We start from the raw sequence: 25,066 nt of genomic DNA, 5'->3' as shown, positions 1-25,066 counted from the left end.
TGGAAAATAAATCAAAAAATGGCACAAAGAAGGGCGTTTGTGATCTCTGGCAGTTACATCAAGTTTTTGGCCATAATTGGAGACTCGTTTCAAACCTAGAAATTTTGAATCTTTTCAAAAAATAATCAAATCCTTTGTGACACATATCCGAAAATTTAATAAACTTAAATATGTCAACAGAGAAATACATGACTACAGGTCTACTGGAAGCTTTCTTCAAAAAATCCTCACTCTTAAAATTCTGTCATTGTATTCACATTTATAACATGGATATTATTAGCAGGTGCCAAATAACATATAACTAAAAGCATATAATATTAGCAGGAAAATATAAAAAGGTGCAGCTGTTTCCTGATCTTAGAGACCAGAGCTCATAACGACTTCCATAATTTTCAATAATTATACAAATTAAACAACTTCCACAATTTTCGTTTCCTTCAAAAACCACATAAAACTTCTTTATATATTTTCCAGATTTTATTTCCATAGTGTTTCAAAGTTGTTTCAGCATAATTTGCATGAAAACCTCTATTATTATGGAGTGAAAGGTTGCTGCATGGGAAACTACACGCTGCAAACACACTCTTCGAATAAAAAATATTGCAGCCATAACTTTACAATAAAGCTATTCAAACGTATTTATTGTAGGTTTCTCTCTCCACAATAATAAAGATAAAGGCTATTTTGGTACATCTATAAATATTTATTTATTTATTTTATTATACATGCTATTAGGATTTACCAATTTATTACTCAAAATAGAAATGTGTCAAGATTCGTGGGACGGAGGGAGTATAATATATTGAAGTTTTAGACAATTCTTACTTTAAAATCATTTAACTATTAATTTCTTAATATTTTGCTAACTCGCTCATTTTCCGACCAAACTTATTACTGAAGTGTTCATCTGAAATCCTAGAGTTAGAAGGTTTTTTAAGGACAATAACTTAGATGGATTTGAAAGTTATGACAAAATTTACGGGCTTACAAAAGTAGGACATCAATTAATAAGTAATGTATCCACATGACAATTCCATTTTAAGACTTTGGAGTTTATAAACTCGAAACTAAAATAGGCAGAAAATTAAATTATTGGACTCACAAAAGTATGACACTAATTAAAAATGGGTCGAGAATTGTCTTGCAGATGCATTACTTATTAATTAATGTCTTACTTGGGAGTCCCACAAAAATTTCAATAATTCTATTGTTTTCTCCACATTGTATTTTTTTCATAATTTTTTAGTAACCTTTTTAATTTTTATTATTTTTAAAGTATAAAAACTATAAAAAAAATAACAAAAAATGTTAAAAAATTACAAAAAGAACAACAATATGAAGAAAATAATAAAATTAACTAAATCCTTTTTAAACTTGAACCAAAATTTTTAAATAAATTAATTTTTAAAAGTTTTTAACATTTTTTGTCCGGACAAATTTTGTCCAAATAACACTACTCATCTTAAAATAGTGGAAGAAGCATGCCATGACACTATATCAAATTTTGTACCTACTACTTTTACATCCCATAACTAGAGCAATAAGTCGAGAGAATTCCAAAGGGAACGAGATCATACACTTGGCTAACATGAAATTGACCATCACCAAGTGTTGTGTTATAGCATATAACCCCTGTCCAATTCGAAATGCACGGATCCCACCAGACAAGATTATTGAAAGGATCATTCAAACTTCTTTTCACAGCTTTAATAGCAGTCCATCATAATCCCAACTGTAAAAATACTTGATAAATGGATAAGGAAAAACTCAAGCTAGACAGCATCACATAATTATATTTATGTGAAATCTTTTCTTCATTAATAATAAATTTAATTATTTTTATTAAAACATGTGACTATTTTCAGCGGAAGGAAAGAGTATGTTACATTTTTTTTGAGAAGGAAATGAGAGATTTAAATTAAACCGAGGAAGAGTTTAATAACACAGGGCAACCCTCATCAGACTGGGGTTCAGAACGATGAAAAATAGCAAACTTAGCTAATCTATCGACATTGTCGTTTCCTTCTCTGGGTGTCCAACCGAACTCAAGATGGTAGAGAGCAGCGGCCTTTCTGTGGATCTCACTCAACGTTTGGCCCAAGTATGAATTATCTTGCACTTTCTTCAACAACTTCCAATACAAAGGTTGACAATCCATTACCAAGATTGCATCTTGTATCAACCGTTCTTCACAAAAACGGATACCCTCCTGGACTGCCATGGCTTCTGCTTCAATCGCCGTGAAAACTCCCGGGATGAAGCCAAATCTACTTCCCACCAGGCCACCTTCTGTATCCTGCATAATCACTCCAAACCCCAACCCCTCCTGCTCCTTAACTGCTGCATCACACCAGAGCTTCACTTGTCCAGCTCTGCTGCACGCACTCGCCGAAGGCAACATCCTTGTTGTTTGCGAGCTCACTGGACTGGTCCAAACAGCGCGTGAGGTGATCCTTAAGCAATCAACATGCTCAATATTCTTTCCATTGAAGACAAGCTGGTTTCTAGAGTACCAAATAGACCACAAAATTGTAGCGAAGATATTATGGCCCTCTCTAGAATTATGTTCTCTAAACTCATTAACCCATTGAGGAATAGAAGAGAGATTAGTCGTTGTCGTCGTAACAAGGCGAAAAGACAACACTTCCCAGAGGAAAGCTACCCATTTACAGTCTCTAAAAGCATGCTCATCTGTCTCGGCAACTTCCCCGCACCTACGACAAAGAGGATCCACATCAATCGAGCGACGACGCAACCCCTCGGCAGTTGGCAGGGCACTAGTAATGCAGCGCCAGAGGAAGAGTTTCACTTTTGGGATAACATCCAATCCCCAAATCCACTTCCATAGAGACCTATCAGGAGAAGAAGATGAAGAGGCTTCCTTTTGTTTATTAATAGCATCCTCCAAGAAGTACCCTGACTTGATCGTATATATGTTGCTCTTATCATAAGGCCAAAACACCATATCTCTCCTTTCAGTATCAATGTTCATTTGGACAGTCATCTTCCAAGCATCCCTATCCTGCAAAAGATTATTGACTTTCAGCATGTCCCATTCATAAGCATTCGCATCTAGCATCTCCTGAACCCGAGTATCCTCTCTCCCCAACGGAACCTGGGCAGTCCGATAAAAACCTCTACCATCCGGCAGCCAAACATCCTTTCCCACCCTAATCCGAGCACCATCACCCAATCTCCAAGCTATTCCATTTTCTAACAGATCTCTTCCAACAAGTAAGCTAGTCCAAGCAAAAGAAGGATTATGGGCTTTACCTGCGAGTAAGATATTCGTTCTTGGGAAATATCTAGCTTTTAGAGAGTGAGTTAGTAAAGAAGACTCGTTTTGGATAATACGCCAAACCTGCTTAGCCAATAAAGCTTGGTTGAACCGACATAAATCCCAAAACCCCAGACCACCCTCATATTTAGGCTTGCACAGATTCTTCCAGCTTTTCCAGTGGATCCGACGTTCCTCCTATTTTTGGCCCCAAAAGAATCTTGCCGCAATACTATTCAGCTGTTGACAAATCTATGTCGGAATAGCAAAGCAACTCATTAAAATATGACGGAATCAACTGAAGTACAGCTTTGATTAGAACCATTTTCCCTGCTCCCGACAAAAACCGCCTCTTCCAATCTTTAGACTTTTTCCTTGTGCGATCAACGAGCATCTGGAAAATCTCATTTTTCGATCTACCAATGGTGCTAGGAATACCAAGATACACACCCTGTTGGTCTTGATGAGAAACTCCAAGCAAACCAGCCATCTCATTTTTCACCTCCTCCACAACGCCACCACTGAAAGAAATTGACGACTTGTCTAGATTCACCTTCTGCCCAGAAACTCCCTCATACAATTCCAGAGTATGTCGAATAATCCCAACTTCATTCACGTTTGCTCTCCCAAAAATAATGCAATCATCCGCAAATAGTAAGTGACTAATCCTGGGGGCAGAGCGGCAGAGGCGAGCCCCATGGATCAAGTTTTGAGACTCAGCTTTTCGTAGAAGACCAGAGAGAGCTTCTGCACAAAAAAGAAAGAGAAAAGGCGACAGAGGGTCGCCTTGGCGAAGCCCCCTGCCCGGGACAAACATATCTCCAGGGAAACCATTAACAAGAACCCGAAAAAACACAGAAGACACACATCGCATAATAAGATCCACCACAGAAACATGAAAACCAAGCTGCAGTAACATAGACTCCAAAAAACCCCACTCAACTCTATCATAAGCTTTAGCCATATCAAGTTTGAAAGTGAAAATCCCATGCTTCTTAGCCTTATTAATTCTCATCATATGGAAAATCTCAAAAGCTAAGAGAGCATTATCCGTAATATGACGACCAGGAACAAACGCTGATTGACTCTCATGAATAATAGAAGGAAGAACAAGTTTCAGACGATCAGTGATGACTTTAGAAATCAACTTATAGACAACATTACACAAGCTAATCGGTCTATAATCAGTAGGAATATAACACTTTCTTTTTTTTGGGATAAGATAAATGAAAGTGGAATTTAAAGACCTAGGGCAATCCCCATCATTAAGAATACTCAAAAGCAGAGGAATAATATCATACTTGGCAGACGACCAACAAGCAGAATAGAAAATAGTAGGCATACCGTCCGACCCGGGAGCCTTAAAGGGATGCATTTGCTTAAGAGAATACACGATCTCGTCTTGAGAGTAGGGCACAGTGAGAATCTTGTTCATGTCCTCAGTCACAACTGTTTCAATGGAACGGAGGACATCCGCAGGGTTATGAGTCGTACTGGCCTTGAAGAGCGACTGGAAGTGGTTCCTAAAGACATCATCCATCTCATCATGTTTTCTCACCATCCTACCATCCTCCCGTCTGATCTCCTTAATATGGTTTCTCTTTTTCCGTCCCTCGGCCACTCTGTGGAAAAAACCTGTATTTCGATCCCCTTCTGCCATCCAGTCCGCCCGAGATCTTTGTTTCCACATCAACCACATTGCCTCAAAACGAAATGGCCGTGGTCTCTGCTGAGCCTCTTCATCCGATTTATCAAGAGCAAGAAAAATCGGGCAGTGATCACTTGATTTCCGCCCCAAATGTGTAACTTCATAACCCGGGAAGGCCAACATCCATTCTTCACTGCCAAAGCACCTGTCCAAATGCTCCATAATACGAGAATCCCCATTTTGATTGTTAGTCCAGGTGAAGGGGTCACCAGAAAAGCCAAGATCATTAAGGCCGCAATCCTCTACTGTCTCCCTGAACGAGACGAGTCTAGAGTCAGACTTGGGCTGCCCTCCAATCTTCTCGAAATGGTACATAGTTTCGTTGAAGTCTCCACCGCATAACCATCTCCCCGCTATCTGACATTTAAGGTTTCTCATAAGCTCCCAAGTGAAGTGATGGTCGTCCGTATTAGACCATCCATAAACACCACAAAAGTCCCACTGAAGATGACAAGGATCTTCAATAGAAGCATGGATATGATGAGAAGAGGAGGAGTGAACAGTAAGTATAATATCATCTGCCCAAATCAAAGCAAGACCCCCCCGACGACCACCATCCGACAAATCACAATCCACAACTGCCAAATTATCAAAACCAATCTGTAACAAAACATTCGACCATTCATTAGTAGCAAGTTTTGTCTCCATCAGAAAAACCACGTCTGGGCGCTTTTGCTTGGTCATCCAAGCCAACTGACGAATTGTCGAAGGGTTCCCAAGCCCCCGACAATTCCATAGTAAGCAATTCATTGTGCTCGGCGGGATTGCTCCGAAGCAATCTCCGCCGCTGTTGCATAAAAGACCTCTTTCTTAAATATGATGCGTATTTTCATTAATACTATAATAATAGTTATTTACTATGATTGAAATGAATGTTAAGAGCCGCCGAGCCGGCCAATCTCACTCTTGGGATAACATGCAGGATCTCTATATTTATTAGAAAATTTACTAAATGATTTTTAATTATAGATAACGATTAATGACGGTAATTAATTTGCATATAAAACATAAATAAATGAAACTTGTCAGGTTAAATTGGGCTTCGTTAGTTAATTAAGGCGCAAACATATCGTGGTTGTGAGTATAAAAATAAAATAAAAATAAAAATGATTAATTGATTACAAACTAGTCATTTTATATTTTTGAGACCGCATTCAAAGTTTACTACAATATTTGTTTTAATTAAAGAGACGGTGTGTCAAAGACTCAGATTTACGAAATGGTTGTGGTGAAGTATGATTGAATGGCTATGGATTTTATCGGTGAAATATTGTAAAATTATGAATTATATCTAGCGTTGCTGAAAATCGAGAGAGGAAAGTAAAGTTGAGAGGACGAAGATTGATTACTGTTGTATTGCTAAGAGAGATAACGTCTTTTTTTTTACAAGGTGCACGTTGGTGGCTATTTATAGATTACACGTAAAGGGTAAAAGAGTAAATTCACTGCTGGAGCATGCGCCTTGCGTGGTCAGGGGCATATTAGTAAAATTGCCCTCAAGGCGGGCGGTTCCTCCGCTCTTCAGCGACTTCTCTGGCATAAACGGCTTCTCTGGCATGAATGACTTTTCTGGCAAGAGCCATTTCTCAGACCGGGAGTGACTTCTCTGACATATCCGCTCATCTGGTGAGGTCTGATCCTCTGATAAATACGATTCCTTTGTTATGCATATATTACTCCTCATCAGCTACTCCCCCCTCTGGTCTGACTAGTTCGCTCTGCGTGGCTTACGTCATTCGCATTAACTGCCCGTCCCTTCACAGTGTACCTTCCCGTATTTCGAGGTTACTTTTTACCCTTCGCGTCCTTTCGTCTCTCCGTAGAAATTCTTGACCGTTGATTATTTCCATGAGGCCACGTATCGCTCATCCCGCGTGTTGGTAGTTGCCCGCGTACGTTATACTTAGGCGATTCAAATCCTCACTATTCATCTTCTTCCATTTTACTTCTTCGCGCTTCTCTCTCAATTTCCAGCGATCCTCTCCCTGTTCCGGCGTATTTCCTGCAACCCTTCCGTTCCAGTCTTTCCCGTCGCTCTTTCTTGCTTTAGGTAACTCGCGTATCCCTCTCCTGGTGCTTGTGTTTGGCGTAGATTAGTTATTTGTTGTGTTGGTGCTCTGACTGAGCGTGAACCCTAATTTTTTTTTAATTTTTACGATCATGGCCTCCTCCTCTATTGCTCAGCCTGACTTCTCTCCCTCCCCTTCTCCCTCTCCCGTAGCCTCTCCGACCAACTCTCCCCCTCCTTCCAACCCTGGTTCACCCCATGATTCCCCGGCCTCGACTGAGCCCCAACCCTCCGCTCCCAGATCCCCCAAGACTATTCCTCCGTCCCGCCTGGGTGTGGCGGCGATGCATAAGTTGTATGATAGATGTAAGCGCCCGGAGGGCTTGACCTTCGAACCTTATTCCAAGGCCTTGGTGCCTTTCACTAAACTCCATGCGAACAAAATTCCCCTCTTCCAAGCCCAGGTGGACGCTGGCTTGAGGCTTCCCCCTCCTCCCCTCTTAGTGGAAATCTGCATCCATTTCCATATCCCCTTCTTCCAAGTACTCCCCTCCGCTATTCGGAGGTTGTTTGCTTTTCACATCCTCTGCACAGCTCATGGTGTCCAAGACACTGCTAAACTGTTTATTCAAACCCAAACCATCAGGTGGCAGGGTCACCCCTTATACAGCTTTGCCGCCCGCAAGACCTACCCTACCTCCTTCCTCAACTCCCTCAACTCCCATGATAAGGGATTCATATCCCGCTATTGCTACGTGAAAACTAACCAGGGCTCCTGGCATCAGTATGATGCCCAAGAGTTGCTGTGGCATGAGTCCCGAACCACGTACAAGCCCCCTGCTCCCGAAAAACCCTCCGGTTCTGATCTAAATATAATAAATTTTCTTAATTCCCTCAACGAAGATGCCACCTTCCCCTGTAAGAAGCTAACCGAGGATAACTCGGCCTTAGCTGCCAATGGACTATTTCCCATGTACCCTCCTGGATCCATAGGTAAAGATAGGCATTAGTAGTTATGTAAGAATTATTTATTACCTTACTTTTGTTGATAAAGCTTTATTTGTTTGCAGGGATGTCGTGGAGAAACAAGTGCAGGGCCGAGCTCTCATCTGACCGTCCCTCTGGCGAAGAGGGACATGGCTCTGGGCAGCCCTTGGACTCCGGGGTGGATGTCTCTGGGTTGATACCTACTGCCCCCGAAGGGACCACTCCCGTACAACACTTTCCCTTTGGCAAGGGGAAGGATATGGATGTGTTGCTCGCCTTCAGTCCGGACAGCCAGAGGGCGAGGGGCTCTGGCTCGGGCCAAAGTGGGGGGCAATCCACCATTCTTGTGGTGGATTTTGAGGACGATGTGCCCCTCTCCCAAGCACTCCGCAACATTCCCACTCCCGAATCCCGCTTAGTCCAAAGAAAGAGAAAGGCCGCGACGCAGGCCCTTGCAGAGAAGCGTCGTAAAGAGAGCCTGCAAAAGGCTAGCAAATTTGTGGACCCAGAGGCTGGGTCAACAGGTGAAGCGGAGGCGATCTCCGTGGATGCTGAAAGGGGCAAGGCATTAGCATTGCCTGCAGAGGAATCGGAGGCCCCGGGCCCCAAGCCGATCTCGTCCCTAAGGGGGCGTGATTTTGTCTGCACCTTACCCTCCCACATTCATCCCCAAGACATGGAGGCCGCGCAGAAGATAAAGAAGTTTGCGTTGGCTAACTCACTCAGCTGCTTGGTGCTTCAGGTACCCTACATCATTCAACACGTTTAAATGACTTTATTACTAACCTTTCCATTTCTCTGCCTTGACATTTCCCTTGCCTTTCTCTGCAGCTGGAGTCCCAGGTCGGGGAGGTGGTCTAGTGCGTTGATGACTACGGCGCACTGGAGAATGATCTGGAGACAGAAAAGCAGCGGACGACACAACGCGACGACGAGATCGCCGGTACCGTGGAGCGGCTTAGCAAAGCCGAGGCAGACGTGGCGGAGCTGCAGGCCAAATTAGCTCAGGCGGTGGTGGAGAAGGCCTCTCTAGCCTCTGAGCTGCAGAGGGTTAAGAAAGAAGGTCACGACAGCATCCTCCACCTCAGGGCGAAATACGATGAAGAATACAAGGAAGCCAAGCGTGGCTGGAAGAAGGCCTGTGCTGGTGCCCAGAACCGTGGCTACGCTCTGGGGGCCCGGGACCAGCGCCTGGAGTTCTTTCTGTCTCCTCAAGGCCAGCATTTCCTGGGTATGATGCAGGAGGGTACCCTGGCAGCTTTCCAGCGGACTTCGGATTACTTGGAAGGCTTCGGGTTCATCTTCGCCTACGTGATAAAGCAGACCGCAACAAAGGCGTTGGAGATGGCGGGTGTGCCCCCGGAGCAAGTTGCAGCTTTAGACATGCCGGCCTTGATGGAGAACATCAAGGATGAAGACCTGAACCAGCTGCTGGGGATCACTGCTGATTCCCCCCAGAAGCCGGAGTGGTGGTATCCGGTTTTGGAGAAGGCCCTTCCCTATTTTGCTTTTGGGGTCGGCTCTGAATCGGTACCTGCTGCTCCGATGTACAAGCCTCGCTTCTGCGCCTCCTTGGTGAACTTCGTGAACCAGCTGCGGGGTTCAGCTGATGGAAACACCTTGGGGTTTTCGCAGTTCAGCATGGAGCCTCCCTTGCCCTCCGACTTCAAGGCTTCACCCTTCGAGGATCCTGCTTCTTCCTCCTCCGCGGTGGATCAGCTTTTTGCCCTGTACAGAGATGAAACAACATATGTGCAAGAAGCTTTGAAGCTGCTGGACGTGGAAGCGCGTCTTCCCGAGGTGAAGGACACTGGCACGTTGCCGGTGCTTCCAGAGGGAGCCTCCTCTAGCCAGGCCCCTGCATCTGCTGTCCCTGCTCCGGTCTCCTCTATCCCCGCTCCGGTCTCCTCTATCCCTGCTCCGGTCTCCTCTGCCCCTCCTTCCTGACGGCCCTGCTATCCCCCTTTTCTGACTTGATCAATATTTTTTGTGATTTTGAACTTGTAAATATTTAGTATCTATTTTGATTTGTAATGTACAATCTTGCCGCTTCGGTGCTATGAATAGAATTTGTTCATAACTCATCTCTTCTTTTAATTTCTGTACTGGCTCTGCCTTCATTCATCCTTCATGTTATTTTGTTGCTTGTTGATGTTGAGCTTGCATTCCCGGACTTCGAGTTGTGATGTACGTTTTTGTGAGGTAGGGTAAGATTTTTATTTTTTGTTGAAGTGTTTGTGATTCCTCTGGTCGAGTTTTCCTCTGAGTAGCTTTCTTGAGTGTGCTTTCTGTTTGATGCTTCTGAATGATTCTTCTGATTTTCTCTACCGGGAACGTCTTTGGTTCGGCCCTTTGTGACTACTCCAAGCGTTTCTCTGATCTTTCCTTCTGGGATTTCTCTGACTCCTTCTTTGAGGATTTCTCTTATTCCTTCTTCGGGTATTTCTCTGACTCCTGCTTTGAGGATTTCTCTGACTCCTGCTTTGAGCGTTTCTCTGACTCCTTCTAGGCCATCCCTTTGCTGCTTCCCTCCATCGTTTTCCTTTGCTGCCAGCTGGAACACTCTGCGCGGAGCATGGAAGACCCAGGGGGTGCAACCAACTTTCGCGGCTTACGATTGAACAGTAACCCTCTGCCGGGAGCATGGAAGACCCGGGGGGTGCAACCAACTTTCGCGGCTTACGATTGAACAGTAACCCTCTGCGCGGAGCATGGAAGATCCGGGGGGTGCAACCAATTTTTGCGGCTTACGATTGAACAGTAACACTCTGCGCGGAGCATGGAAGACTCGGGGGGTGCAACCAACTTTCGCGGCTTACGATTGAACAGTAACACTCTGCGCGGAGCATGGAAGATCTGGGGGTGCAACCAACTTTCGCGGCTTACGATTGAACAGTAACACTCTGCGCGGAGCATGGACGACTCGGGGGGTGCAACCAACTTTCGCGGCTTACGATTGAACAGTAACACCCTGCACGGAGCATGGAAGACCCTGGGGGTGCAACCAACTTTCGTGGCTTACGGTTCAACAGTAACACGCTGCACGGAGCATGGAAGACCCTGGGGGTGCAACCAACTTTCGTGGCTTACGGTTCAACAGTAACCCCCAGCACAGAGCATGGAAGACCCTGGGGGTGCAACCAACTTTCGTGGCTTACGGTTAAAATGGTTCCTCTGATCTGCCCTCGATGTTTGCCTTTCCCTTGATTTGTTGAGAAGCAATTTTGCCTTTGTTTTCCCTTTTCTTGCTAAGCAGCAATTTTGAATTTGTAAATTGTGGACTATGGGTATACACCCTACTCCCCCCTCTGGTGACATGTGCAATGCTCTGCATGAACATGTTAAGTACAATATGCAATTTGGAAAGCGATAATTAAAATAAATGAGTCAACATCAGGGATTCCCCAGAACCACGTATCCGATTTTATTGATATCATGGCCCCGAACCTCGTTAAAACGCCTGTGGGGAAAAAGAGTATTCGGTCTACAAGTTGTCGTGTCATCTAAGCAACATTACACATAGAACTTTTTCAAAGTATTGATGTTCCACGGTCTGGGGAGAGGACTGCCGTCTGGATCCGACAGAGTGTACGCTCCGTCACCCAGGACCTCGGTGATGATGAAGGGGCCCTCCCAATTGGGTTCAAATTTGCCCACTGGCTTCAGTGCATCGGCTCTTTTGAGGACTAGGTCGCCCTTGGCTAGCTTCCTTGCTCTGACCCTCTTGTCGTATCCCGCCTTGATGATGCTTTTGTATTTCGCTGCTCTAACTTGAGCTTCTTCCCTCTGTGCCTAAACAAGATCGAGCTCTGTTCTTCGAAGTTCGGCATTGTGCTCTGTGTCGTAGGTAGTTATGCGATATGACTCCAATCTGGCATCCGCTGGTATCACTGCATTGGATCCGTATACCAGGGTGAAAGACGCCTCTCCGGTTGTCATCTTTGGGCTAGTTCGGTAGGCCCAAAGGACGATGTCCAACTCCTCGACCCACTTCCCTCTGCTCTGATTCAACCGCTTTTTGATTCCCTCGTAGATTGATCTATTTGCCAGCTCCACTTGCCCATTTGCTTGGGGATGAGCCACAGATACGAACCGCTGAGTGATGTCCATTCGGTCACAGAAGTCGGCGATTCTCTGCCCTGTAAATTGGGTTCCATTGTCTGACACAATGATCCTTGGGACGCCAAATCTACAACATATGTTCCGCCAAATGAATCGCTTCACTGTCACCTCGTTGATCTTCCCCACGGCCTCGGCCTCAACCCATTTAGAGAAGTAATCCACTGCCACTATGAGGAAACACTTGCCCCTGGTGCCGTGGGCAACTTCCCAACGATATCTATGCCCCACTTGTCAAATGGGCATGCAGCATACATGACTCCCATGGTTTCCCCCGGGACGTTGATTCTCCCAGCATGTCTCTGGAAAGCCTCGCATTTGCGGACGAACTCCCTAGCATCCTTGTTGATGTTAGGCCAATAGAACCCTGCCCGAATGATTTTGCGTACGAGATCATGAAATCCCATGTGACCACCACAGCAACCTGCATTAATTTCTTTCAAAGCAAACTTAGCCTCTTCGGGAGATAAGCATTTTAACAAGGGTTGGGTAAAAGATCGCTTGTAGAGTTGATCATTGATTAAACAATAATTCTCATATCGGGCCCTCTGGTTAGATTCCTTGCTCAGCCGTTCCCCTGTCTTGAGAAAATGTATAATTGGGGCCCTCTAGTCATCCCTGATTTCTACTGAAAAAACTTGTGAAGTCCCCATTTCTCTGGTATCACAGAGTAATATGATCTCATCATTCCACGTTTGCTACACTGCGCTGGCCATGCGTGCCAGTAAGTCTGCCTTGGTGTTTTCTTCTTGGGAAATTTGTTCGATTTTGAATTCCATGAATTTTTGCTTCATTTCATTGATTTTGCAATGATATGCCTTCATCCGCTGGTCCTTGACATGATAAGCCCCCGACAGTTGTTGAGCCACTAGTTGGGAATCGGTCTTGATGATAACGCATTCAGCCTTCAGCTCTGACAGAATGTGCTCGCCTCTGACCATAGCCTCATATTCGGCTTCGTTGTTGGACATCCGGCAGGTGAATTTGATGGCAAATTGATATATCTCATAACCTGGTGAGATGATGTACACCCCAATCCCGCACCCTTCCTTTGTTACTGACCCATCCACAAAAGCAATCCAAAATTCTTGCATGGGTCGGCGAGTAGTTTCTTGGATAAAGTCCGCCAGAGCTTGTGCTTTGATTGCCGTTCTCGGCTCATACTCCACGTCATACTTCCCCAACTCCACGGCTCACTTGACAAGAAATAGGGCCTCAACTTTCTTGCCGTGACCATGATCGCCAGAGCAGCCTTTTCGATTTCTGTGTAGTTCAACTCAGGACCCTGGATGATTCTGCTAACAAAATAGATTGGCCTCTGGTGACTTCCCTCTTCTCTGATAAGCACAGAGCTAACTGACTCGTCGCCCACTGCTATGTATAAATATAGTGTTTCACCCGGGATTGGCTTGGTCAGAGTTGGGAGCTCTGCTAGATAGGCCTTGAGATCTTCAAATGCCGTCCGACATTCCGCTGTCCATTGAAACTTGGTTCCCTTCCTCAAGATTTTGAAGAATGGCATGCTGCGCTCTGCTGACCGCGAGATGAACCTGCTCAGAGCAGTGATACGCCCATTCAGAGTCTGTACTTCCTTGATCCCTCTGGGTGGTGTCATTTCCATGATAGCTTTGACTTTTTCCGTATTGACTTCAATCCCTGCGGGAGTAACTTTGTATCCCAAGAATTTCCCTGTGGTGACCCCAAAAGTGCACTTCGCTGGGTTGAGCATAAGCCGGTTGTTTCTGATGACTGTGAAGACCTCCTCCAGGTCAGAGACATGATCCTCCACTCTGACACTGTGCACCAACATGTCGTCAACATACACTGATATGTTCTTTGAAAGTTGCTCTTTAAAGATTTTCTCCATCATTCTTTGGTACGTGGCCCCTGCGTTCTTTAAACCAAATGGCATGCTCTTCCAACCATAAACTCCACAATAGATGGCGAAAGCCGTTTTAGCAATGTCCCCTCTATGCATTTTCACTTGGTGATAACCTTGGTATGCATCCATCATTGACAAGAGCGCGCAACCAGAGGTAGAGTCAACTAGCTGATCAATCCTCGGCAGAGGATAGTGGTCTTTTGGACAGGCAGCATTCAAATCTCTGTAGTCCACACACATCCGCCAGGTGTTTGTCTTCTTAGCCACCATTACGGCATTCGAAATCCACTCTGGGTACTGTACTTCCTCAATATGCCCGGCATCCAACAGCCCTTGAACCTGTTCCCTAATTGCGGCGTCCTTCTCGGCACCGAAATGCCTTGTTCTCTGTTTCACTGGCTTAACTTTCGGATCCACATTAAGGCAATGTTCCGCCAACCCTCTGTCTATTCCCTTCAGATCAGCCGTACTAAAGGCAAATACATTCGCGTTTCTTCGCAAGCAGCTAATTAGCTCTTCTGTGGTTTGTTCATCCATGGAAGACCTTATCTTGGTCTGAAAGCCCTCTTGCCCCGGGAACAATTCTATCATATTGCACACGTCACTGGTGGAAACTAGGGCGGTCTTCTCTGCACTGTCCCGGTCTTTCAATAATCCTGCCAGCTCCTGACGTTCCTCTGCCGGGGCATTTACTTTGCCCACTTTTCCCTTTTTTCAGGTATCCGGTCCCTCTGTTATTATCTCCCTTTTTTGCCCCGAGGAGTGTGTAAGCATTTGTACAAGGCATGCTTTCGATGTTTTTTGGCCACCCCATACCTCGCCCACTCTTCCCCCTCCGATGGGGAATTTCATTTTTAGGTGGAACATTGAGATTATTGCCCTGAACGCCTTCAAGGCGGGACGGCCGAGTATCACATTGTAGGATGGTTTTGGCATATCCACTACCAAGAATCGTATTACCCTGGTTTTGCTAGCATCTGCATTGCCGAGACTTAACGACAATTCCACGAAACCTATTGGCATGACCATTTCTCCCCCGAATCCGAATAAAGGGGCGTTTGTTGGTTCAATGTGGGCTTCGACCCCCATATTCTGGAGGCACTCCAGATATAAGATATTTACTGCACTGCCCGAGTCTACGAAGACACGATGAATAATGCAACCGGCTATGTCTGCCATGATTACCAGCGCATCGTCATGTGGATACATGAGCGTTCGCAGGTCCTCTGCCCCGAAGCTGATGACTGGTTCCTCTGCCGCGCCCGTAATCTCCATCACTTGCTTGGGATAATACCCGGATTTTACTGCACGTACAACTTGTTTCTTGGCCCTGTTAGATGTGGGTATCCCATTTCCCCTGCAGATCATATGGACCTCCCTTCTGAACGGGAAAGGGGGTTCCCGTCCCTGTACTGCTCCTCTCCTGTTATCGTGGTTATCCTCTTGCCTACGGTCCCGATTATTCCCCTGCTCTTGTCGCTGTTCATTTCTCTGTTCTGGCCTCTGTGCCTGGGCTTCGTTCCCTCGAGCTATAAATTGATCCAAGTTACCTGCTCGCACCAAAAACTCCAACTGATGCTTCAGATGCCCGCAATGTTTGGTAAAATGCCCATAGGCATTGTGATACTCGCACAGTTTGTTGTTGGGTCCCTGTTGGGGCTGTCCATCTCTGTAAGTCCCAGGCGCCCTGAAAAACGGTTGATTCTTGATCAGATGGAAGATCTCCTCTTGTGGCTTGTTCAAAGGGGTGTACTCGTCGAAACGAGTAACTTCATTCACAGTGCGCTGTTGGCGGGGTGGTCCCTCTGCTTGGGGGGAGGTACCTGTTGGATTTGTATACTGAAAGCAAGAACTTTATGCTTGTATACAATGATTCCTGTTTTCACTATTCCTATCTCCTATCTGATTGTGTTCATGATTGCATATGTATGTTCTTTATCTCTGTATAAGTAGATTATATGGTGTGTTGTAGATCACAGAAGACCATATAATTGGAATAACCTTAAGAGATATAATATGATCACAGCCGAAATAACTCAAGGACAAGTTATTGGTTTAGGCTGCAGTATAGATGGAAGTAGTTTGTCTTGGCTACTTGTCTATACTGGTACGTCATTACGTATTGATAGGACCACAGTTTGAGATGTATTCTTCTATCTGACTTAAGTGAAGAATCAAGATCTCGGTGATTGATAAATCTTAATACTAATAAGTATTCAGATATATATATTAATTCGTATATCACTTTGACTTACTATGGGTGAAAGTTATATACTAACTCGAGTACTCTGTATCTTGGGTGATAGCGGTTAATATATGATATTTGATTATCTGTATTAGTACCCGTATCCGGTATAGGATAATGACATCCCCTTAAGGAGCTCAATAAGGTTTATTACGCTAAACCCTGCAGGTTGATTAAGTTCAGGCGTAATAATAAAGTTTGAGTGGTACTGCTTAAGGAATTATTAAGAGATTAATTAATTTAAGCTGTCAGAGCTCTAATTAATTAATGGATGTCGGATATTTTAAATACGGAGATTTAATAAGTCTAAATACAAGCCCCGACTCATCATCGGCAATAAAGGGGTAAGTCAGTATCGGTTCTCTAGTGGAATGAACTGATATTTATAAATTAATTATGGTCTGGGCTGACCATAGATAAATTAATTTATTTGAGGCCCATCTTTATTCCTTGTATCTGGTCCCTGGGCTGGCCCAATGTCTCCTAGCCCTAGAAGAGCCAGAAATCGTCCCTCACAAGAAAGGAGCGCCCCATACGTATTTAATTCTCTATTAAATACAGCTGTCAGCTCTCAGGAAAATACACTGATAAAAATTAGGGTTTTTGCGAGCAGAGGGAGGCGCAGAAACGTGAGTGATCTTTCTGCCTTGGGAATTTCCATAGCTCGTTGTCCATCCAACGTTGGGAATTGAGCGGGATACAGTCGAGAAGATCAGAGCTGGAGTCAGATTCTTTCGACACGATCATCAACAGTTTGTGCATCCGATTCTCAAGTAAGTTTTTTCCTAACACCTGTGTGCAGCTGTTAAATTCATAGGAGCATGTTAGGATTTAATCGTTGTATGATAAATTAATAATAACCAAGAAACGATCATCGGGCAAAGTGGAACGTTAATTCAATTTAATATTCCTTCAATTGGTATCAGAGCCCAGGATTAATTTCTTGGCTCTATTATTAATTTATGTACGATTAATAATGTGCGTTGTTTTTACTGCTGTTGTTCTTCGTGGCTTGTTGATTCGTGGGATACGTCGTTTTGACGTTGTAATTGTTTTTCACCACGAGAAAATCCGTGGTTAGACTAGATTTTTGAATTCTGTATTTTGTTTTCGAATGTAATCTGTAACTGCGAAGAACGAGGCGGAGAACAAGAGTTTTAGGAACGGATGCTGCTCTTGACTTTCCGGGCTCCCGCTGGTCGCCCGGCACCGGATTCCAGCAAGTGTCACCGCACCTCCGGCGAGCACCACCGCGCTGGACGCGCACAGACCCACTGGACTCGCGACTCTCTTTTTTTTCTGCTGTCTGATATGTCGTCTGTTGCTGTGCCATTCGTCGACGTCAAGGGCTGAGGTTGCTCCGGCAATCTCTCCTTGCTTGACTGTCGTGCAACGGTGGTCGGCACAGGCACGACGTATGGTGAAAAATCGGCAGCGGAAAGGCCCTGAAATGTGGCGTCGTTTTGTGCTGCTGTTTTTGCGGCGGCGCGTCGCCACAGCAGCAGCCGCTCCGGCATGCTGTGCAGGGGTGTCGACGGTGACAGGGGCAGGGGTGGTCTAGGCGGTTGAAAAAAAAAGATGGCACAGCAGGATCAGAGACGGCGGGGCGGCGCCTGATATCGGCGTGTGCTGGTGCTGCTCGACGTTTGTGCAGCGCGGCGGGGAAGAGGCTATGCAGCGCCGCGGCGCGCAACCCTAGGCGGCGCCTGGTTCTCTGCAAGCCCTAGCAGATGAACAGTGTCTGCGAATTTGGGCTGCTGAATGGGCTTGGGCGGCTGGGTCGTGGCTTTTGGGCCCAAACAAGGGCTGGATCAGTTTTTCAGCCTTTTTTAGGCGTTTTTGGGCATTTTTTGTCCATTTTTTATTTATTTTATTTTCTTTTAAAATAGAATAGATGTTGGGTTTCCACGAATGGGTCACGAAGAATTTTTAATTCTTTAATTATGTTCTTTGCATTTCGTGGTTGTTAATCCCTTATGCTCTTTACCTGCTTTTGCACGTCTTTGTTTATTAATTGCGCTTAGACGAGCATGCTAGTAGGTTTATCGTTTTCCTAAGCATTTTTTAGAATTCTGCGAGCATGTTTTACATGTTGCGTTCTAGAAAAGCATGATTAGGATTATGTGCTTGAGCATGTACAAACCTTTTGAAGTTAAAAAGACTAAGCAGTTTTAATAATTTTAAGCAATTAAAATTATTTTTAGACCTCCACATGCGGTCTCTAGACAAAGTGATTAGCAATGTGAGTAAACGTCCACCCATCGTGGCTTACTTCACATTTGTTTTTCATAAGTTTGTCAGAAGAGGTTTCTATAAAAATATTTAAACCATTAAAGTAGTGGGAGTTATGCAGTAAACGTCCACCCATCGTGGCTTACTTGTATAGTTTTCACAAGTACTTTGGAGAATGGAATTAAATAAGATAACCAAGAAAATTAAATTGAAAGCGACATGGTCCGCGTGAGTATGTTAATTTCGAGAATTTAATTTTCAAGGTTAAATTGTGGTCATTGCTTAGATATCATTTCAAGTACAATGTACAACTCCCCATCGGAGTCCCTTCTTGATAATGATATGGTCTAGTTAAGGTGCCAACTATTAATTTCCTTTGTCAAAAGGTTAAGTTGACATGTATGGAAATTAAACGACTAGGTTAATAGTCTGGTTGAGGAGTTTATGTGTAAACGTCCACCCATCGTGGCTTGCACATAGAATTCTTTGAGCCGTTGGAGGTTTCATTAATATTGTTTTATCAAAAGGTTACAATATTATTGTTACAAACTATATGAGTTTCATGTTCTTACATGTTTATTTGTTTACTTTCAGATATGTCTATGTCTCCGATAATTAACATTCTAGCAAACAATCCTCTCATCGGTCCTAATTATACCGAATGGAAACGCCATATTATGTACATACTTGACGCTGATGAGCACAGTTTTGTGCTTACCACTCCACGTCCCGTGGCCTTAACTGATGAGTCGACTGATGCGGAACGTGAGGCGCATAAAAGGTGGCACAAGTCGAATAATATGGCCAAGTGCTATATTATGATGACTATGTCGCAAACTTTGCAACTCCAGCATCAGGTCATGGATGACGCAGCGACCATCATGTTAAACCTCAAGGAGGTTTATGGGGAGTCCGAGAGGTCTGCTCGCTTTAACTTGATGAGAGAAATCTTATCTTGTAGGATGAGCGAGGGCAGTCCTGTGCACGATCATGTCATGCATATGACAAATTTGTTTGACAGGCTTGATCTGCTAGGAGGGGGTATCGAAGGCGAAGCCAAGGTCGATATCATCCTCAATACTCTCCCCAAAACTTTTGAGCACTTCCGTCTCAATGTCGTTATGAGCAAAGTCAACTACACTCTTAATGAGTTGTTGAATGCTCTAGTTGCGGCAGAGGGAGTGATGGGCCGTGGAAAAGAGGTCCTTGTTGCTGCCAAGGGATCTACTTCTTCGTCGAAAGGCGGGAAAAAGAAGTGGAAAGGTCCAAAGGGCAAGCATGACAATGAGGCTAGTGGGAGCGGTAAAGCCAAAGTTGATGGCCCTACCGGCGGCGTGAACAAGCCAACGGCCAAGGGAAAGTGCTTCAAGTGCGGCAAGGTTGGGCATTGGAAGAAAGATTGTCCAGTGCTCAAGACAAAGGGACAAGGTACGTCACAAGTTTTGGTAACAGAAACATGTTTAGCTTCGTTTTCTACTCATTCGTGGGTAGTGGATACGGGGGCAACTGACCATGTTTGTTACACCTTGCAGGGGTTCAACCCAACAAGGGAGCTAGCAAGTGATGAGATCACCATCTCCATGGGCAATGCGTCGAAGGTCGCAGCTGTTGCTATTGGAGATTTATCTTTATGTTTTGGTGATGACATTTTAGTTTTGAGAGATATTTTATATGTGCCGGATTTTCGGCGGAACATAATTTCTGTTTCAAAGTTGTTTTTGAATGGACATTCTGTTACTTTTGATGGGGGTGTCTCTATCATGAGAGATAACAAGATTATTTGTTCTGGAATTTTGAACAACTCTCTCTATACTATTACATGTCCAATGAATAACTCTGTCCATGTTGCATCTACATCACAAATTCTTCCAAATCCAAATAAGATGAAGTATTATTCTCATGAACAATATACACATGCGTGGCACCTAAGATTAGGCCACATCAATCTAAATAGGATCCAAAGGCTCGTTTCAAATGGAGTCTTGAAAGACTTTCAAGCTGTTCCATTTAGAACCTACGAATCCTGTATAGAAGGAAAGATGACGGCAAGGCCTTTTAAGGCCAAGGGGAATAGGGCCTCGCATGTGTTAGAATTGATTCACTCTGACTTGTGTGGACCAATGTCCACAAAGGCTCGTGGAGGGTATGAGTATTTCGTCACTTTCATTGACGATTACTCAAGATATGGGTATATTTACCTACTTCAACGCAAGTCTGAATGCTTTGAGAAATTCAAAGAATTCAAGGCGGAAGTGGAGAAGAGATTGGGTAAATCTATCAAGTCATTGCGGTCTGATCGCGGTGGCGAATACCTCGGGAATGAGTTCTTGCAGTACTTGTCAGATTCAGGGATTACATCCCAATTGACTGCACCGGGTACTCCCCAACAGAATGGTGTGGCGGAGAGAAGAAATAGAACTCTTATGGAAATGGTACGATCTATGATGAGCTATGCATCTTTGCCTATCTCGTTTTGGGGATATGCCTTGGAAACAGCGGTTTATTTGCTGAATCAGGTACCGTCCAAATCGGTTCCTAAAACTCCTATCGAGTTATGGTCAGGGCGTCAGCCCAGCCTGCACCATATAAAGGTATGGGGTTGTCCTGCATACGTGCTAGACAAGGAAGCGAAGAAATTGGAACCTAGATGCGAATTAATGCTGTTTATAGGATACCCTAAGGGAACGAGAGGTGGTTATTTTTATAATCCTAAGGATCAGAAAGTGGTTGTTAGCACCAACGCACGATTCTTGGAACAGGATTATATAGATAACCACAAGTCTAGGTCCGAGATTGTCCTTCAAGAAATCGAAGGCAATGGGCAGGCGATTCCATCACCCCAGCCAAGTGTGCAAGTGAATGCACCACAAGACACTGCATGAACCATTGTCACAGCTGTACCACCACCGCTTCGTCGTAGTGGGAGGGTTATAGTTCAACCCGATCGATTTATGTTCTTGGGAGAATCTTCGGATCTACTCCCTGTTGATGAACAAAAGGATGTCGACCCTGATAACTATAGACAAGCGATGAAAGATCAAGATGCAGATTCTTGGTACGAGGCCATGGTTTCTGAGATAGAATCCATGGGTGCTATGGATGTATACGAGAAGACCGAACTACCAGATGGCTTTTTAGCTATAGGTAGTAGGTGGGTATACAAGAGAAAGAGAGATTCGGATGGCGAAGTCGCAACATTCAAAGCTAGACTGGTGGCGAAAGGTTATACCCAGGAACATGGTATAGATTATGATGAGACCTTCTCGCCGGTTGCCATGCTCAAGTCTATCCGAATACTCCTTGCCATAGCAGCCCACATGAACCTTGAGATTTGGCAAATGGATGTCAAGACCGCTTTCCTAAACGGTTTCCTTGAAGAAGGAATGGACATCTATATGCAGCAACCTGAAGGGTTTGTGAAGAAGGGCGAAGAGCATCTTGTGTGGAAGCTTAAGAAGTCCATTTATGGACTTAAGCAAGCTTCGAGGTCATGGAACAAACGTTTTGACGAGGTCATTAAATCCTATGGATTTACTCGTTGTGAAAACGAAAGTTGCGTGTACCGTTTAGATGCCAATGGTGACGTGGTTTTCCTTGCACTTTATGTAGATGATATCCTCCTCATTGGCAACAATGTTGAGCTATTATCGGACATAAAGAAGTGGTTATCCGAACAGTTTCAAATGAAAGACTTAGGAGATGCAGCGTACATCCTGGGGATCAAGGTCGTTCGTGATCGCCAGAAAATGATGTTGAGCTTATCTCAAGCGTCTTACATTGATACTGTGATTGCTCGTTTTAGCATGCAAAATGCCAAGAAAGGCTTGCTACCTTTTAGACATGGCATTCCTCTGTCTAAGGACATGTGTCCTAAGACGCCTAGTGAGGTTGAGGAGATGAGGAAGATACCCTATGCTTCCGCCGTAGGTAGCCTCATGTATGCGATGTTATGCACGAGACCTGATATTTGCTATGTCGTTGGCATGGTTGCAAGATATCAGTCGAACCCTGGACCAGGACACTGGACTGCGGTAAAGCATATTCTCAAGTACCTGAAACGGACTCGAGATTATAGGCTAGTTTACCAGTCAGACAGTCTATTTCCTTTGGGTTACACCGATTCGGATTTCCAGGCTGACCGGGATGAGAAGAGATCTACCTCTGGTTATGTGTTTACCTTGGGAGGTGGAGCCGTATCGTGGCGGAGTGCAAAGCAGAAGTGCATTGCAGACTCCACCATGGAAGCCGAGTATGTAGCTGCTTCGGAAGCTGCTAAAGAGGCTGTATGGTTCCGGAACTACCTCTTGGATCTAGGAGTGGTCCCTAATTTGCCTAAGAGTATCATAATTTATTGTGATAACTCGGGTGCAGTGGCAAATTCTAAGGAACCCAGGAGCCACAAGGCGTCAAAACACATAGAGAGAAAGTACCACATCATACGAGAAATCGTAAACAGAGGAGATGTGCTAGTAGAAAAGATTGATACATTGGAGAACCTAGCTGATCCTTTCACGAAAAGCTTACCGCAAAAGACCTATGAGAAGCATGCTCGAGGGATGGGATTGCGGTTGATGCCACCCACTTAGAGAAAAACTTTCAGTATAAGTGGGAGAGATGAAGTGAAGTTTTTGTAATAGCTAGTATTTAGACACATTGTATACTAAAAGTTTTGCTTTAGTATAAGTGGGAGATTGTTGGATTTGTATACTGAAAGCAAGAACTTTATGCTTGTATACAATGATTCCTGTTTTCACTATTCCTATCTCCTATCTGATTGTGTTCATGATTGCATATGTATGTTCTTTATCTCTGTATAAGTAGATTATATGGTGTGTTGTAGATCACAGAAGACCATACAATTGGAATAACCTTAAGAGATATAATATGATCACAGCCGAAATAACTCAAGGACAAGTTATTGGTTTAGGCTGCAGTATAGATGGAAGTAGTTTGTCTTGGCTACTTGTCTATACTGGTACGTCATTACGTATTGATAGGACCACAGTTTGAGATGTATTCTTCTATCTGACTTAAGTGAAGAATCAAGATCTCGGTGATTGATAAATCTTAATACTAATAAGTATTCAGATATATATATTAATTCGTATATCACTTTGACTTACTATGGGTGAAAGTTATATACTAACTCGAGTACTCTGTATCTTGGGTGATAGCGGTTAATATATGATATTTGATTATCTGTATTAGTACCTGTATCCGGTATAGGATAATGACATCCCCTTAAGGAGCTCAATAAGGTTTATTACGCTAAACCCTGCAGGTTGATTAAGTTCAGGTGTAATAATAAAGTTTGAGTGGTACTGCTTAAGGAATTATTAAGAGATTAATTAATTTAAGCTGTCAGAGCTCTAATTAATTAATGGATGTCGGATATTTTAAATACGGAGATTTAATAAGTCTAAATACAAGCCCCGACTCATCACCGGCAATAAAGGGGTAAGTCAGTATCGGTTCTCTAGTGGAATGAACTGATATTTATAAATTAATTATGGTCTGGGCTGACCATAGATAAATTAATTTATTTGAGGCCCATCTTTATTCCTTGTATCTGGTCCCTGGGCTGGCCCAATGTCTCCTAGCCCTAGAAGAGCCAGAAATCGTCCCTCACAAGAAAGGAGCGCCCCATACGTATTTAATTCTCTATTAAATACAGCTGTCAGCTCTCAGAAAAATACACTGATAAAAATTAGGGTTTTTGATAGCAGAGGGAGGCGCAGAAACGTGAGTGATCTTTCTGCCTTGGGAATTTCCATAGCTCGTTGTCCATCCAACGTTGGGAATTGAGCGGGATACAGTCGAGAAGATCAGAGCTGGAGTCAGATTCTTTCGACACGATCATCAACAGTTTGTGCATCCGATTCTCAAGTAAGTTTTTTCCTAACATCTGTGTGCAGCTGTTAAATTCATAGGAGCATGTTAGGATTTAATCGTTGTATGATAAATTAATAATAACCAAGAAACGATCATCGGGTAAAGTGGAACGTTAATTCAATTTAATATTCCTTCAGTACCCTCGGGGGTAACCCTCTGAAAGGGGCCCTATCCTGGTGTCGCTGCCTCTTTGGTGCTTCCTCGGCTCTTTTAGCCTTGTGTTTGTCATGTTCAGCTTTCCTTGCCATCCTGGCATCCTCCAACTGTAAATACCCTGGTAGTCTAGACATGATATCGTCGAAGTCCCTGGCCGGTCTGATTTGCAGCTCATCAAAGAAGAGCCCCGGCTTGAGCCCTCTGACGTAGGCACAATTTTTGATTTGAGATTCCGCCTCTGGCACCTCCAGAGCAGCGAGATTAAACCTGGAAGTATACTCCCGCAATGTTTCATTCTCGTCTTGTTTGATATCCATCAGGGAAAGGGCTGACTTTCCAACTCTTCGCGAGCATGCAAACTGCCTTAGGAAACGCATTTGTAATTCTTCAAACGAACGGATGGAATTTGGGGCGAGCGTCCCAAACCACAGCTGAGCAGGTCCAGTCAGTGTGGTGGAGAATATACAACACTTGATGCCCTCAGTATACATGTGAAGAGTAACCAGTCCCTCGAACCGGTTGAGGTGTACTTCCGGATCAGTAGTACCATCGTAGTCCAT

The 25,066-nt window shown here is 44.2% G+C and overlaps 2 protein-coding genes across 2 annotated transcripts; both read right to left on the bottom strand.

Moving 5' to 3' along the window:
* Window positions 1-1,918: 1,918 nt before the first annotated feature.
* LOC131022930 (uncharacterized) lies at window positions 1,919-5,735 on the bottom strand. Its single transcript, XM_057952470.1, has 2 exons — window positions 3,585-5,735; window positions 1,919-3,475 (listed from the first exon to the last, which is right to left on the bottom strand). The coding sequence occupies exons 1-2, from the start codon at window positions 5,733-5,735 to the stop codon at window positions 1,919-1,921; spliced, it is 3,708 nt and encodes a 1,235-aa protein (XP_057808453.1).
* Window positions 5,736-24,472: 18,737 nt separating this feature from the next.
* Window positions 24,473-25,066, bottom strand: LOC131022928 (uncharacterized). Its single transcript, XM_057952469.1, has one exon. It carries the CDS (start codon window positions 25,064-25,066, stop codon window positions 24,473-24,475), a length of 594 nt encoding a protein of 197 aa, XP_057808452.1.

Source organism: Salvia miltiorrhiza, chromosome 4 (genome assembly GCF_028751815.1).
Source record: "Salvia miltiorrhiza cultivar Shanhuang (shh) chromosome 4, IMPLAD_Smil_shh, whole genome shotgun sequence".
In the NCBI taxonomy this organism is placed as follows: domain Eukaryota; kingdom Viridiplantae; phylum Streptophyta; class Magnoliopsida; order Lamiales; family Lamiaceae; genus Salvia; species Salvia miltiorrhiza.
This window is presented reverse-complemented; position numbering and strand designations above follow the sequence as displayed.